This window comes from Cylas formicarius, unplaced genomic scaffold (genome assembly GCF_029955315.1).
Source record: "Cylas formicarius isolate icCylForm1 unplaced genomic scaffold, icCylForm1.1 PGA_scaffold_5__7_contigs__length_24384050, whole genome shotgun sequence".
NCBI lineage: Eukaryota > Metazoa > Arthropoda > Insecta > Coleoptera > Brentidae > Cylas > Cylas formicarius.
The window spans coordinates 5,629,629-5,644,117 of NW_026844341.1; the positions used below are offsets into that span (position 1 = coordinate 5,629,629).

The following is a 14,489-nucleotide window of genomic DNA, read 5'->3' on the forward strand; positions in this document are numbered from 1 at the left end:
GTATCCATATACCCAAAGAAAACTTTTACTCACCGGTGGTTTTCCATAATTAGTTCTTCTTTAGCAGTATAAAATTAACATCTGAAAGGACCTACCATAAATTTTTTATTCAGAAATCCAAAATCCTGGGCGTTCCACTTAAGGAAGAGGTGTTTTTAGATACTTCTTCTAGATAACGTACCCTGTGTATAGTTAAAAATTAACAATTTTGTATTTGAAATTTCTTATGGAGAAATAAAAGATTCCCACATTAGCGAGCCATACTATACACTGCAAACTTCTGGGACAAAAATGACGGAGCTATCTTTTTTGTCTTGTCTCACTGAAAATAAAGATCACCAATGGCGGAATGTGTGACAACACCTTGGCATTCAAATTAACCAGATATTCAATAATTAATTTGAGTGACCTACTCAAATGGAATGAAAAACTTGCCAACAAAATACTGTTGTATATTTCGGACTATACTTTATAAATACTATCTCAATATTGTTGCCTTGAAAATATATTATACACTGATAGGGGCGATTGTGGTTTCCTCTGGATCGTCCTCATCATAAACCACCACCACGGTGGTTTCGGAACCCGCCGGACACAAACTCTTACTTTTATCGTGTCTGTCGTGGTATGCCCCTGTATCGTTGTAATAATAAACCTTTATGTACCCCAAAACGTAATCACACCCTTTCGGAAAATCACTTATAGTCAGTGCGGTTAAATTTGCGCTGAACTGCAAATAACTCAGATCTTTGTAGAGTTCGCCACTCGCTTCGCAATCGGAGGTGGTGCAATTTAACGCAATGATAAAATTTAACTCTAGATTATTCTGAAACGAGATGAAACCAAAGCTCGAAGAACACTCGTGGGGTAGTACTTACAGTCAGTGGGATGATGGTCCCTTCGGCGACGAAGCTGACCCAATCGGTTTCGACGATACTGATGCTGATGAAATTATCTTTGGGGGAGCTCGTGTACATACCACCGCCCCAAATTTCATACCAAACCTTCACTTGGGATGGCAAAAACACCTGTAGGGCTGACCTGGCGGACGATAAAGGATGCACCACTATTATATTTTTTCCTATGGTGTATTGTCGGTCCAACGACATCGTGGTGATGTTTTGGTAATAGTCGTAGTACATAGGTCTGACAATCGGCTCCCCTCTACTCAAGATAGTGTAGTAGTGCTCTTGGAACATCTTTCTTTTTTCGATCGCGTCCAGCGCATATCTGGTAGCAAATTTCGAATTCAGATTTTCTGGATCCCTGAAGGGTTTCACTGAAGACACTCTGAAATGTGGCATGGTGGCTGCCGCGAGGTACCACCTTATGCAAAGCGTTTCGTGCAAATCTTTGTCGTAGACCGTCGTGTCTCCGCACACCGGCAAACCCACCATATGATTACCTACAATAAGGTATAAGTTTTGATCCTAGAGACTCGTCACAATGTCACCTGTAATGCTGTTGAACAAAGTCCGCTGCAAATACAACCTAAAGTTGTCCCACGAGGTATCGAAATTTTCGGAAACTTCAAGTTCGACGTCGCCATAGTTTTTAGTAGCGGAAATAATCTCCAGACTGCTCAAGTTCGGATTAGAAGAGAAATAATTGTGGAGTGAGGAGTTTTGGAGGGAGCCGTAGGAATTGTGTTGTTCCATTTGATACGTCTTATCGTAGGTGAGAAGATTCCAAGGCAGTGTATATGACATAGCGTCATATAATGCCTATAAAATATGGGCGTTACAAGAGATAGCACTGTAGTGTATCTTATCGAGGGGCTGGTAAAGAGGGTACGGTATCAGAGAAGTTTGAGAAAAAATATTTATTGTTGCATCGCATTTTTACTTTAGGTTAACGGCCAGGTTGTTTAGGTTGGTAATGGTAATTTAGATTCCAAATAAAATCTCGCTGTTTATCATCTCTGAGGTTTTACCTTTTACAGATTCACAGCTGCGCTTGTCCTATTCTGTAATGCTATAATCAGCGATTGATAACCAGGAGTAAGTTTTTTCTTCTTCAGTATCGAAGGTAGATTTAGGAGTCAGCCCCAAGCAGACATAACACGATACATTGGAGTATACACATATTAACGTAGGAACTGTTGTTCAATATTTATCTTTTATTACTAATAATATTTTCTTTTTCCTCTTTAGTTTGTAAACATAAACTTTCGTTTTTTTCATTCAAAATTAGCTTCAGTCACTAGTCAATTACTATTTACAAATCTGCTGGATTCCTTCTGCATCGGTTGTTTATAAATCAAACTTACTGACGTTCCGCCAATCATGTTCTCTTCTTCAGACCTGAAACTGTTTAGAAGCCAACAGGATGATTGGCGAAACGTCAGCAAGTTTCCAGAAGTTTTATAAACAGTATTACAGTAGCCTGTGGAAGTTTCATTGAAAATTTCACTAGTCAATTAATGAAAAACAACTAACTGCATTAATAATTGAATTATTTAAATGATAAAACGTGTATCAAAATTGTCAGTATTTTTCTTCGTTTTTAATAGGACATTTTTATTGCAATAAACACAATCGCCTCAAATATTTGAATTTTAAGCTGACTATCAAAACGGTAGGCAATCAAGAAACTTCTGTCAAAGGAAATGTTTTACTTATTTCTTAAATGTTGTCCCACAATTTACTACTTACAAATCAATAACTACTAAAAATAATTGAGTTAGCACATAAACGTAGTTGTAATGATAAATTTATAATAATAATACTAATAATACAATAAGAACGAAAATTGTTGACAGTAATAATAAAGAAAAATAAGACGAAAACAACATAGGGAAGGCAAAAGCAATAGAACAAATAGTATTTTAGACACAGATCAATGACAGTGCACAGTGAGTCAAAGTTAATACCACACGAGTCAGCATTTATTAGTTTAGACATATTGTTGATTGTTCCTACCCTTGAAATTATAAAAAAATATTATACACTATTATAATAAATATTATAGCCTAAATTTAAAAAAAAATAGATTAAAATATGATTAATGAAATTTTAGTTCGAATTTAAATAGCATTTAGTATTCTATATAATAAAATTGTATTTTTTTGATAAATTAGGGATAATTAGATGTAAGTAACGATCTTTAAGTTCTAATTCATTTTATTCATATTCTTGTTCATTATAAATATTATTCTCTCGAAAACCATTTGCTGTATTGAAAAACTTCATCTACCAGGAAATGTGGGGGGCTTTAATCTCTAATTCTGTAATTTTCTCGATTATGTACCTGGTGTATCGATTGTGGTCAAAAAATCTAAAAGACCCTGAAAATTACCGTTTTCATGGGTAAAATATTAGCAGCAATACAATACAATAAAATCATAAATCATCAGAAAATATCGATATTTCCAAAAAGTAGTTTCGGTTTCAGATTTCTTATCCTCAGAAACCACTTTAGGCAAAATTTTCCAAGCTTTTGAGATATTACCTCGAAATCCCATTTTGGGCTGAAATACCAGTTCAAAAATCGATGGTCAGTAATTTATGATTTATATCTCACTTATTGAAGTTTGCCGTCGGAAACGGTTTCTATAAGAGGCTCAAAAATTTTTATAAAATAATTAATTACAAGTAAATGGAGATGGTTTGGGTGGATTTTATAGTATCTGCGGATAGTTCTTCGAGAATATATTCAAAAAAATAGTAGGTTGTTTAGTTCTAAGTTTCTTAGCTCCTCCGTTAGACAAAATATTGGTCAAAAAAATGTAAATTTTTCAAAAAATAATTACAAATTCGAATTTCTCGTCCTTTAAAACGTCCCTATGCAGAATTCTATCCGCATTTGAGAAATCTCCTCGAAATCCCATTTTGGTATTGGCGGGAAGACCTCATTGACTTTCATCTTCCATAAAAATTTAAACCTTCTCGGAGCAACGTTGATATTTGAAAAAATCAAAGAGAGAGAGAGAGAGAGAGAGAGAGAGAGAGAGAGAGAGAGAGAGAGAGAGAGAGAGAGAGAGAGAGAGAGAGAACTATTTTTATAATATTTGTTTGTGTGATTATGACCGAATACGCCATCTGGTGGCCGGGCAACCAGTCGCAATCGCCTCACTCATAGGACGAAGCCTGAGCGTCCGCGCTACCGCGCACAGCTTTCAAGTTATTAAACAGTTATAATAAGAAAATGTTGTAGAAAACGGATTTTAAAAATTAAAATGGAAACATTGGACAATATTTTTTTTAATTTCCATGACCAATCGTTTCTCTAATGAGTAATACAGCCATCGTTGTCCTTGCTGAGACGCGCGGTATAATACTTACGTCGGACATATAAGGAAGATCAGTGCTGTCTGGCTTTTTGTAACTAGAATCATCCGGCCAATTATCATTCAACACGAACCCGCTAATCTCGTCCATTCCGATTTTGGCAGATATTAATTCTACCAGTTCTTCAATATAACTTCTAATGGACGGATGGGAAAAATCCGGGTAAGCAACAGACCTTCCCAGGTATTCTCCCTTGTACGTGCCGTTGACGGTACTGTACAGAACGCCAAGCTTTTCTGAAATATTATACAGGCTGTTGTTGGCAGTAGCCACGATCTATTAAAACAATAAGTTCTATTACATCATTCGATGACGTCGAAGATTATACTCACTTGAGGTGGCAACGAAAGTAGAAATTTGGTTCCTCCGGCCGTCATCTCTTCTATATACGTTCTGTAATCGGTACCGTTTTCCTCCCCACTCAGCGCCAGAGACGTGAATAAGTTCTCGTGGATGCAATCGGTATCAAACTTCGTTTCCTTGTTGTTTAAGTATATATCCAGCACCTTGTCGAGACCGATATCATTGCTCCGCCTGGATAAACCAAAGTTGGTGCACACAGGACGGACAATTAACCCACGCATCTCGAATTACCTACAGATGTGAGTCCCCAGCGTCCATGGAGGGTGCAAAACAAATGTCTCCATCATGCGATCGTGAAGATTTTGCGGCGTCGGACCCAAAGTTAACTTCAGTTCTATCTTTTTACCAACCAAACTTCTAAGTATTATCAGATTCGACGAGAGAATAGTGATCTCCAGCGGACCGTCGTGTCTAATGGCGCATCCTATCCACAAAATAATTAACAGCCGCTATAAACTTAGCGAGCGAAATAGACACTGTCAACCATGAAGTTTTTAAAAACGATTTTTTTATCTGTGGGCTTGCGTGTTTTTTGTGTACTTCGAGTTGTGCATTTCCCTTAATTCTTTGGATCTGGTCTAGTTTTGATTATCGAATTTCTTAAAGTCGCTGCTGACTTATTTTGATGTTGTACTTTTTTGATAGCCATCTTAATCATTAATGAGAATGTCTTCGCTAGGGGCACATTATGATCTCATGGCCTACTGAGAATCTTGTCCAAGATCATTAAGACAGGACTAATACAATTTATTTAAAAAAAGCGAATAAGATAAGAATAAATATGTAGTAATAGTGTTTGTCGATCTCCAAAAAGCATTCGACACAGTTAATATAGAGTTAATCATCATAGTATAGTGCTATAGTACTGGAAGAAATTGCTGTACAGGGTGGTCGTAATTGGAGTGTTGTAACAGGAAAAACCCATTGCTGAACTAGATAGAGCAAAATCCACTTACATGTCAATGAAAATGTTGGATTCGGATTAAAACATGATTTTTTTCAGGCAAATGCAGTGGCCTACTATTATTGTTTTGACAGTTCTTCGTTTAGTCATAAATGAATACAACTTTCTTATTTTATATGGCAATCATAGTTGGCTATTTTCAGCGGCTATGCCACAATAAACATTCCCGAAACGTCGAAAAAACAGTTTATATGATTATCAGGCAAACGGGGAAAAAAGTAAGTCAATATAAATAGCTGGGTTAACGTATTTCTGAAAAGTTTGTGTGGGAAGAACATATTGCGGGTGTAACAGAAAAAATTGTATGAATATTGCCACGCAATAAAAAGATTTACAAATCAGCTTAATCAATAAGCAAGGGAGCTCTATATAAGAGAACCACATTTTAGATGTTCACTTGCATGTCATCAAATTCCAGGGACTACTAAACAAAGCTCTATAAGTAATATTTGAATCGAATTTTAATACACCTAGCAAGAAATATATAAAAAACTGCCGTACTTAAAAATCGGATCACCTAAAATGCTAGAGCAAACAAGATTGCTTTCGAAAAAGGAAAAAACTTCGCGGTTTCGTGTGGTAAAGGAACGCATTGTTTTTCTATCGTGCTCCTGCGGACCACTATGGAACTTTCGCAAAATCGATGTAATTTAATTGTCCATGCACCCTGTATAAAATGTACTTTACATCTCGTCAAACTCCAAAGTTACAGTAAACATCGGTAAATATTAAAATTTGCACAAATAATAGCGTTGTCGAATGATATTTTTTCAAATATCTCGCGCCCTGTATAATTGACGAAACCTGAAACTCTCTCACGACACGGTTTACAATATTGTTCAAATAAAATTATCCCATCTTTAACGGTTTTTCATTTATCGCCAAAAATTTACCCACAAAAACGGAAATTTTTAGGATATTTTATATTTTTTGCCCATAAACAACACACTCTATATATGATACAATCATTGTTCGAAATAGTGATTATAGCCCTGGATTTTCCACGCTTCCTGGTTTAAGAATTTTTTTGAAAATAGTAAATGGTTTTCGAGAAAATAAGTTTTTTCATCGATTTTCGAATGTAACAAGAGAGGGAGGCAACTTCGGAATACATATGCAAGAACTAAAAAGTCCCAAGACTCTCCAATATATAGATGTATACAAGTTTGCAATAAAATGTCACAAACTAAAATAAACGGTGCAATAAAAGAAATAGATCATAAGCTTAAAGACTATATAACAAGAGAGTATATAATTTAATTTAAATTATTTATAGTATATAGAATGTTACCTATTTATTCCTGTTATTGTATGTTTTTTAAAGGACTCTATGCCTGTTAATTAAATCGTTAATAAAAAAAGGAGGAGGTACTATTGAATCCATTCAGCATCAAGTTCTTGTCTTGCCAAGTTCTTGTCGTTGCTCCTGAATGATAGCACTGATAAAGTTTTACTTCTTCTGGAAACGACTGAGAGGAGTTTCTCTCTTGCTCAGCTCTCTCTTGAATTCTTGAAAAATGTCTATTCAAAAAGCAGGGAAATTATCACTCTTCAGCGGGAGCTCTATTCTGTTGGTGATGATAGAAATGGAAAAAAGGAATATTATATGCTACATTTTTTTGATTTTGTGCTTGAAGACCTTTCTCTTCAGTGCTATCCTCTCTTGTATGCATTTAATGGTAGTAGTTATTTTAGCACTATTCTCCAAAGCACTTTTAAAAAGGATAGATTAAAGGCATACCCATTTTTATTGATTAGAATATACAAAGAAGAATATATTACGAAGGGTGAGATAAAATTACAGAGGTTCACTTTCGGAAATACTATTGAGAAATTTAGCAACATAGAATCCTTTTTGCTTGTTTGATTTCTATTCTCCAAATTCAAGAATACGGATTTTTTGTTTCCAGACAATATTTTCTTTTTTGAAGACAATATATAATAAAAGTATCGTCAATATATCTTAAATAAGAGTTATAGGCATCTGAACTTCGATCTCAATCACGCCTTAATAGCAAATAACAAAAATTTAGCAACTCGAGCGTTGAAGTACCCACGCACATACAGCGCACAACCCTAGTAGACAACTTCATAGTTTACCGAACCGAAAGTCTTCGAAAATAGCTTATTTTACACTTGATAATCCTAAACACTGGGCACAGTCACATCCAAGGTTATCAAACTCACCGTGAAACTTTCCTTGCTGATAAGCCCAAAATACCGGCGTAGTAGAATGGTCCTTTCTGTTATTGTAAATAACCTTTGTCAGAGATTCGTTACCCTCGAGACGAATTCTGTTCCTATCCAAACCAAAAAGGGTCTCGTTGGTAAGGAGCATCGTCCACTCCCAGTATTTTTCAGAAGCAATCAGTGGTCCGTAGATGGTATTGAAAATGGTGTGCTTGTCTGAGTCCCACACCCGCACGGATAGTGGCGAGTCTGTGATCTCGACTCCGTAGTTTTTATTCTCCAATGAGTTAGGTTCTATCGCTTGTGATTCGTCGTGTAATATCACAGAAACGCTGTCTTCAGTATGTTCCACTATCGTCACTTTTACGCTGTCGACGGTCTTGGACTCATACGGTGAGGTTTTTTGTGCCGTTTTGTAAGCACCGTCGCTTTGCATCTCGTAGCCATACCTAAACCATACAAGTAGAAAATGCTAAATTCTAGGTACGAATAACAGCACAGTCAAAAAACCATTAAATAATTAGCAAATGAATGAACTATTTTTAAAAGTCTACTTGTTAGTAAATATAAAATCTCTGATGCTAAATAACCCATTCTTTTATTTTCTTTGTATATTCGTTATAGGATCTAGAATATTGAATCACTTTCAGGGGGGTAATTTTTAATTTGTTTTGTTCTCTCCTTGCTACTCGCAGTTTTTGCCATTGAAATCTTGATCCAATAGAGCTGAGCTATTCTTGCGATTATAAAATTAATTCACAATTTTGACATCTTTGACATTTTAACAAAAAAAAACTCAAATACATTTTTATAGTTAGTTACTTCAATGAAACGGAAGTGCGGCAAAGAACCATAGAAATAAGGAAATTAAATAGGAAAAAGAAAATAGTCCGCTTTCTAAAGTCGGAAGCGGCGCAGCAGCACTTGATATCATTCGGAATGGAGTTGAAACATTTAGTGACGTTATAGCTAAAATGACACTGATACAGGGCAGTACGGTACCGCGGGACAATGTACAGAGAATTAGGACGAGTGGTGCGCTGATGAATAACAGATCTCTTGACAAGTTTTTCAAAAAGATGCTTTGCATAAGTGGAGAAAAAATCTTTGGTCTAACTTAAGCCATCCGGATTCGCGAGAATGCGGTAAAATGTGATCAAATTTCCTGATATTATAATAAAACCTTAGGCAACTATTTTGCAGCCTCTGTAGTCTTATCTGGTCTTTGTTGAAGAGGGCAGGCCAGTATTCTGCATTACAGTAAGACAAAAAGGAAAGAATAAGAGAGTCGCATAACCTTAGTTTGATGTCTGTATTTCAAATATCTTTGAATATATGGAGAGTTCTTAGTTTCCCATAACTTCTCTGAAATAAGACATGTGCTATTCGAAACGAAGATTTCTATTAAAGAACACACCCAAATTATTGCAAGAATCGGTAATATTAATGTTATCATTATTTACGACAACCTCAAAATCAATATTCTTAAACGAGCTAGCGTTTTTTCAAAAAAAAAACCTTAGTTTTCGTTTCATTTATGAGAAGAGCATGGGCACAAGAAGTTTTTGGAACAACTCGCAAATCAGAATCAATTTGACTATTGGCCATCAGCGAGTTTTCAAATTTAAATGATAAATATAACTAGGTATTATCAGCATACTGATGCAATTTCAGATTTTTTTAAATGGTCGGCAAAATACACGGTGTAGACAGAAAACAATAAAGGGCTCAATATATAACTCCTCCGAGGAACCCCCTTGTAATATTAGGAAATGGTGAAAATGAGCCCCATAAGCATACTCTCTGACTTGGTTCAATTAAATAGCTTTGAGTGAGACAAATTTCCAACTTGCTAAGACCGTGGTTCAGGGTGTCAAAGGCCTTGCTATAGCCTAGAATAATAATGCAGGTTTCCTTTCCTTCATAGCTACTATTAAAAATATCATCGCATACGTTTAAAAAAGCGGTAACGGTTGCATGATATCCTTACTGGGTTGAAGCGTTCATACATTATCTTTCCCATAATTTTTGAAAGCACTGGTAATAGATTATCGGCCGAAAACTTGACGGTGTTTTGGAATAGAAATCCCATTGGCATGCTTCTAGAGGTATGGAACCTTATTAGTTAAATTAGCAGCTATTAACCAAAAAATTTATGTGCTCTAGCAAATGGGGAGTTATATAATTTATCATTTTTATATCTAACGACGTCGACTCGATAAAATACAAACTCCCTCAGGTTACCATGAAATCTTAAAGTAGCATACTTATGGAAGTATATATTATTGCTTTTATCAATGTCAACATCGGGAATGCTTTCATTGAACTAATTATTAATATCGTTGGCATTGTCTACTTTCTCATGTTAACTATTAGGAGAACCGTTGATATTAAGTAATTTTAATGTGCTACATAATCCAGCTGGATCGATTTTAGACTGATGCTGGAGATACGCTTTCTTTTTATTTCTCACGGTCATACTTACTTACAATTTTCTAAGTTGCTTGTATGCATTCGATGCAACATCACTCACACTATATCCAGAGAAGACGTCACAAGAATGTCAAGAAGAGTGCTACGGTTTCAAGTTACAGATGTAGGTTCAGTGACAATTTGATGAAGTCCATAATTGTTCAAAAAACCATTATCGGAATTACAGGATTCCAGTCGGATGCAGGATTTGCAGGATTCCAGTCGGATGCAGGATTCCAGTCGGAGTTCAACGAGCGAACGGATGATATCCCGGAATATAGTGTCATCATATTTTTCCATCCGTGAATCAATACGTGAGAATATATATATATATATATATATATATATATATATATATATATATATATATATATATATATATATATATATATATATATATATATATATATATATATATATATATATATATATATATATATATATATATATATATATATATATATATATATATATATATATATATATTCTCACGTATTGATTCACGGATGGAAAAATATGATGACACTATATTCCGGGATATCATCCGTTCGCTCGTTGAACTCCGACTGGAATCCTGCATCCGACTGGAATCCTGCAAATCCTGCATCCGACTGGAATCCTGCAGACGTTTCGCCAAAATCTCACTTGGCATCTTCAATGCTCGCGCTCCGAAAACAGTGTGTTCGAAGTGTTTTCGGAGCGCGAGCATTGAAGATGCCAAGTGAGATTTTGGCGAAACGTCTGCAGGATTCCAGTCGGATGCAGGATTTGCAGGATTCCAGTCGGAGTTCAACGAGCGAACGGATGATATCCCGGAATATAGTGTCATCATATATATATATATATATATATATATATATATATATATATATATATATATATATATATATATATATATATATATATATATATATATATATATATATATATATATATATATATATATATATATATATATATATATATATATATATATATATATATATATATATATATATATATATATATATATATAAATATATATATATATATATATATATATATATATATATATATATATATATATATATATATATATATATATATATATATATATATATATATATATATATATATATATATATATATATATATATATATATATATATATATATTTATATACATATATATATATATATATATATATATATATATATATATATATATATATATATATATATATATATATATATATATATATATATATATATATATATATATATATATATATATGTTTTAAGGAAGTTCTAAGCCAAACGTCCTTTAGAATTGGACACAGGACAGGTACAGGATGTTATTGTTTTGAGTACATTTAAATCAAGTGATGAATTCTGTAATTCATCACATTGGCTTCAAGGATGTATCAAAAAATTTTTACCTTCATCTTCTCGAAAGTGCCTTTTTGATATGAGAAACTCAGTAAATGGAAATGGAAATCACACGCATACAACAACTTAGATAGATGAACCCCAAATTGTAGCAGAAATTTCAATTGTACTTACTTAGACGGTATATAATGGTAACACACATGCGCGGTAGCGTTATAGCAGCAGTCTATAGACTCGCACTCCTCCTGGGTCACATCAGTTTTTCCGCACGGTACTCGAAAAGTGCTGTTGAGCAGGCAGGAATACGTGGTAGGCTCGTTGTGAATACCTCGTTCGATGATAAAGTAGTAAAGCACCACAGGGCAAACTAAAGCGAAAATAGACACGAAACCCACTCCCTTGGTGACCTTGGACCCAGCGATTTTCTTCCAGAGAGGTGCCTTTCGGGGCGAAGACTCTTCGAGTTCAGGTTCCTCGTAGAATTGTCTTTGTTCTATGAAGGTGCTCATAGTTTCTAGGTGAGAACGTTTAGGTCAGAAGTTGTTGAGGAACGTACCATACAACGTACCTTTGTTCTCATCGCGAACGTCTGAGACCTTATCACAACGATCGCGCTGTCACAGTGAATCAAAACTAAAAAAAATATCCGAATAATCTGCCGATATAAATGACGGATTAACGAGATTACTGGAAATAACAACGGCTAGGTTTGTTTTGTGATATCTGTATTCTTAAGGGTTTTCGATATCTTATCGCAATGGGTCTAAGTAGTTAGAATTTCGGTATTTCACGTTCGAGATTAAAGTTCCTGTTTTTTTTACAGGGACGTGAAAATTTTCTGTTGCAGAGGTGCCAACACAAGGAAAAACTTGTCCAAATGGTGTCACAGGTATTAGAGACAGAGTACTGCGTCCATTGTTTTTACTATATAGCCTGCTGAAATACATAATAAGAGAAATATTGTTAGTTTTTGCAGATGATATTGCTTTTGTCTTGACTCCTCTTACGGATCTTGTAATAATTTTTATCATCAATCGTCAAGTGGTTTTCGCGTGTTCAGTAGATCCATTGATTTTTAATTTATTTTATTAAATTAGTTATGTAAATAAATCAAATTGCTATTATTGTTATTGGAAATGAAACCTTCTTATACATGTAAAAAGACGACAGGACGACTCACCAATAACTTATACGAGACTCCGTTTTAGGCCAATTTAGGCGCCCATTATTATGTGAGGAAAAATGATGGCCGTAAATACAAAAAAGGAGTGCATATGGAATGTATAAAGAAATGAAAGAAAATTTAATTTTAACTTTTACTGGCAACCGAAAGCTCGTTTTTATTTTTTGAAGGCCAAAGTTTCCTTCGGCATTCGAAAATAGCAGAAGTACGTGAAATCAAAGGTTATGATAGTAAGCAAACGAGATACATTTCCGAATTTCTGAAAGCCAATAACCGAAATTAAAATCCGTATAAAGAAGCATAGAACAGCTTTCAAAAAGCGTTCTATGTAATTTCAATATAAATCTGCACATCAGAATCTTCTTTTTTGTCAATTCTAACGTATAGGGTGGAAGCTTGGATCCAAAAGTTAGGGTTTCTTCCGAAACGTCAGGATCTTCTATTAAATCAAATTACGCAATAAACCCTACAATTTTTGAATTTTTCTCATTAAACCAGGAAGAGGCTGGGGCAGCAGGACAATTAGCAAAGTCTAATTCTCTTAAAAACCCAGACAAAATTCAAAATTGTTTGAATATTTTTCATTTAAACGTACAAAATATTTCAAATAAAATAGATCTTTTTTCTTCATTAGTATGCAACAGCTATGATATTCCCTGCATAAGCGAACGTCATAATACTTGTCCAAGTATTTTAAATTCTGTAAATATTACTGGATATAATCTTCCATCTCGTTTTGGAGGAACCACAAGAATAAGGGCTGAGTCTGCGTTTTCGCTAAAACGACTCTTAATTGCGGAAAGTTAGATATATCAGAGTATAGCGCAGAGCTTTGTGCTAATGAGGTAGTAACTGAGCACATTTTGGTCATTTGTCTGTACACGTCTTGACATCTTTTTCGAAAAGTTTACACACCTTCTCAGTGACATGGATGAAAAGTTTAAAAAAATTATCATACTGGGAGACTTTAACATAAAATTCAATTTAAACTTGAATGCACTAGCTGAACTTTCCTGTATCCTGGACAGTTTTGGTTCTAAAATTACTATCTATGAACATACTAGGATAACGCCGGATAGTTCGAACTGTCTTGATAATATACTTACAAATCTTAGTGAACATCATTATGCAACAGGGCTAATCAACCCAGGTTTATCTGATCATTTAGCCCAGTGTATCAAAATAGAAACCACAGTTTTGTTAACAGTCAACAGCAGATACAGAAGATTGTTCATTAGGTCGGGTGTTGAAAAAATTATAAGCTCTTTTTTGTCCCTTGACTGGTACAACTTTTATAGTTCTAAGGAAGTCACTTTTATGTCACATTTATGCAAGATCTAAAACAACTCAGAAATCGAGTCCAGGCAGCTCAAACTATAAGTTTCGTCTGAAAAACAAACGAGGACATACACAGATATAAAAACTTCCAAAAACATTAGAAAAACGAGATAAAAACAACTAAAAAACTAGCTTATAACAAATACATATTAAATTCCGATAATAGGCCCAAGGACATATGGAGACTCATTAACCATGAACGCAATTGTATAAAAAAATCCAATAACTCAAACGTTACCAGATACGGAATTTCAAAGTAGTTTAATTAGTTAAATACCCTTTAATGAAAGTTCTTTTGCACTGAATTTTGTTACTGAATTAGA

At 34.5% G+C, this 14,489-nt stretch overlaps 1 protein-coding gene across 2 annotated transcripts; it reads right to left on the minus strand.

Annotated features, from left to right (window-relative positions):
* Nucleotides 1-88: 88 nt before the first annotated feature.
* LOC132702385 (lysosomal alpha-glucosidase-like) lies at nucleotides 89-14,017 on the minus strand. 2 transcript variants are annotated; one of them, XM_060670973.1, is made up of 10 exons: nucleotides 13,935-14,017; nucleotides 12,214-12,278; nucleotides 11,820-12,159; nucleotides 7,804-8,255; nucleotides 4,884-5,076; nucleotides 4,622-4,823; nucleotides 4,284-4,565; nucleotides 1,454-1,724; nucleotides 879-1,405; nucleotides 89-826 (listed from the first exon to the last, which is right to left on the minus strand). In XM_060670973.1, exons 3-10 carry the CDS (start codon nucleotides 12,152-12,154, stop codon nucleotides 509-511), a joined length of 2,580 nt encoding a protein of 859 aa, XP_060526956.1. In that variant the 5' UTR covers nucleotides 12,155-12,159; nucleotides 12,214-12,278; nucleotides 13,935-14,017; the 3' UTR covers nucleotides 89-508. The 2 variants fall into 2 exon arrangements, with proteins under 2 accessions (XP_060526956.1, XP_060526957.1); XM_060670974.1 differs by lacking the exon at nucleotides 13,935-14,017 and adding an exon at nucleotides 12,334-12,350.
* Nucleotides 14,018-14,489: the final 472 nt, after the last annotated feature.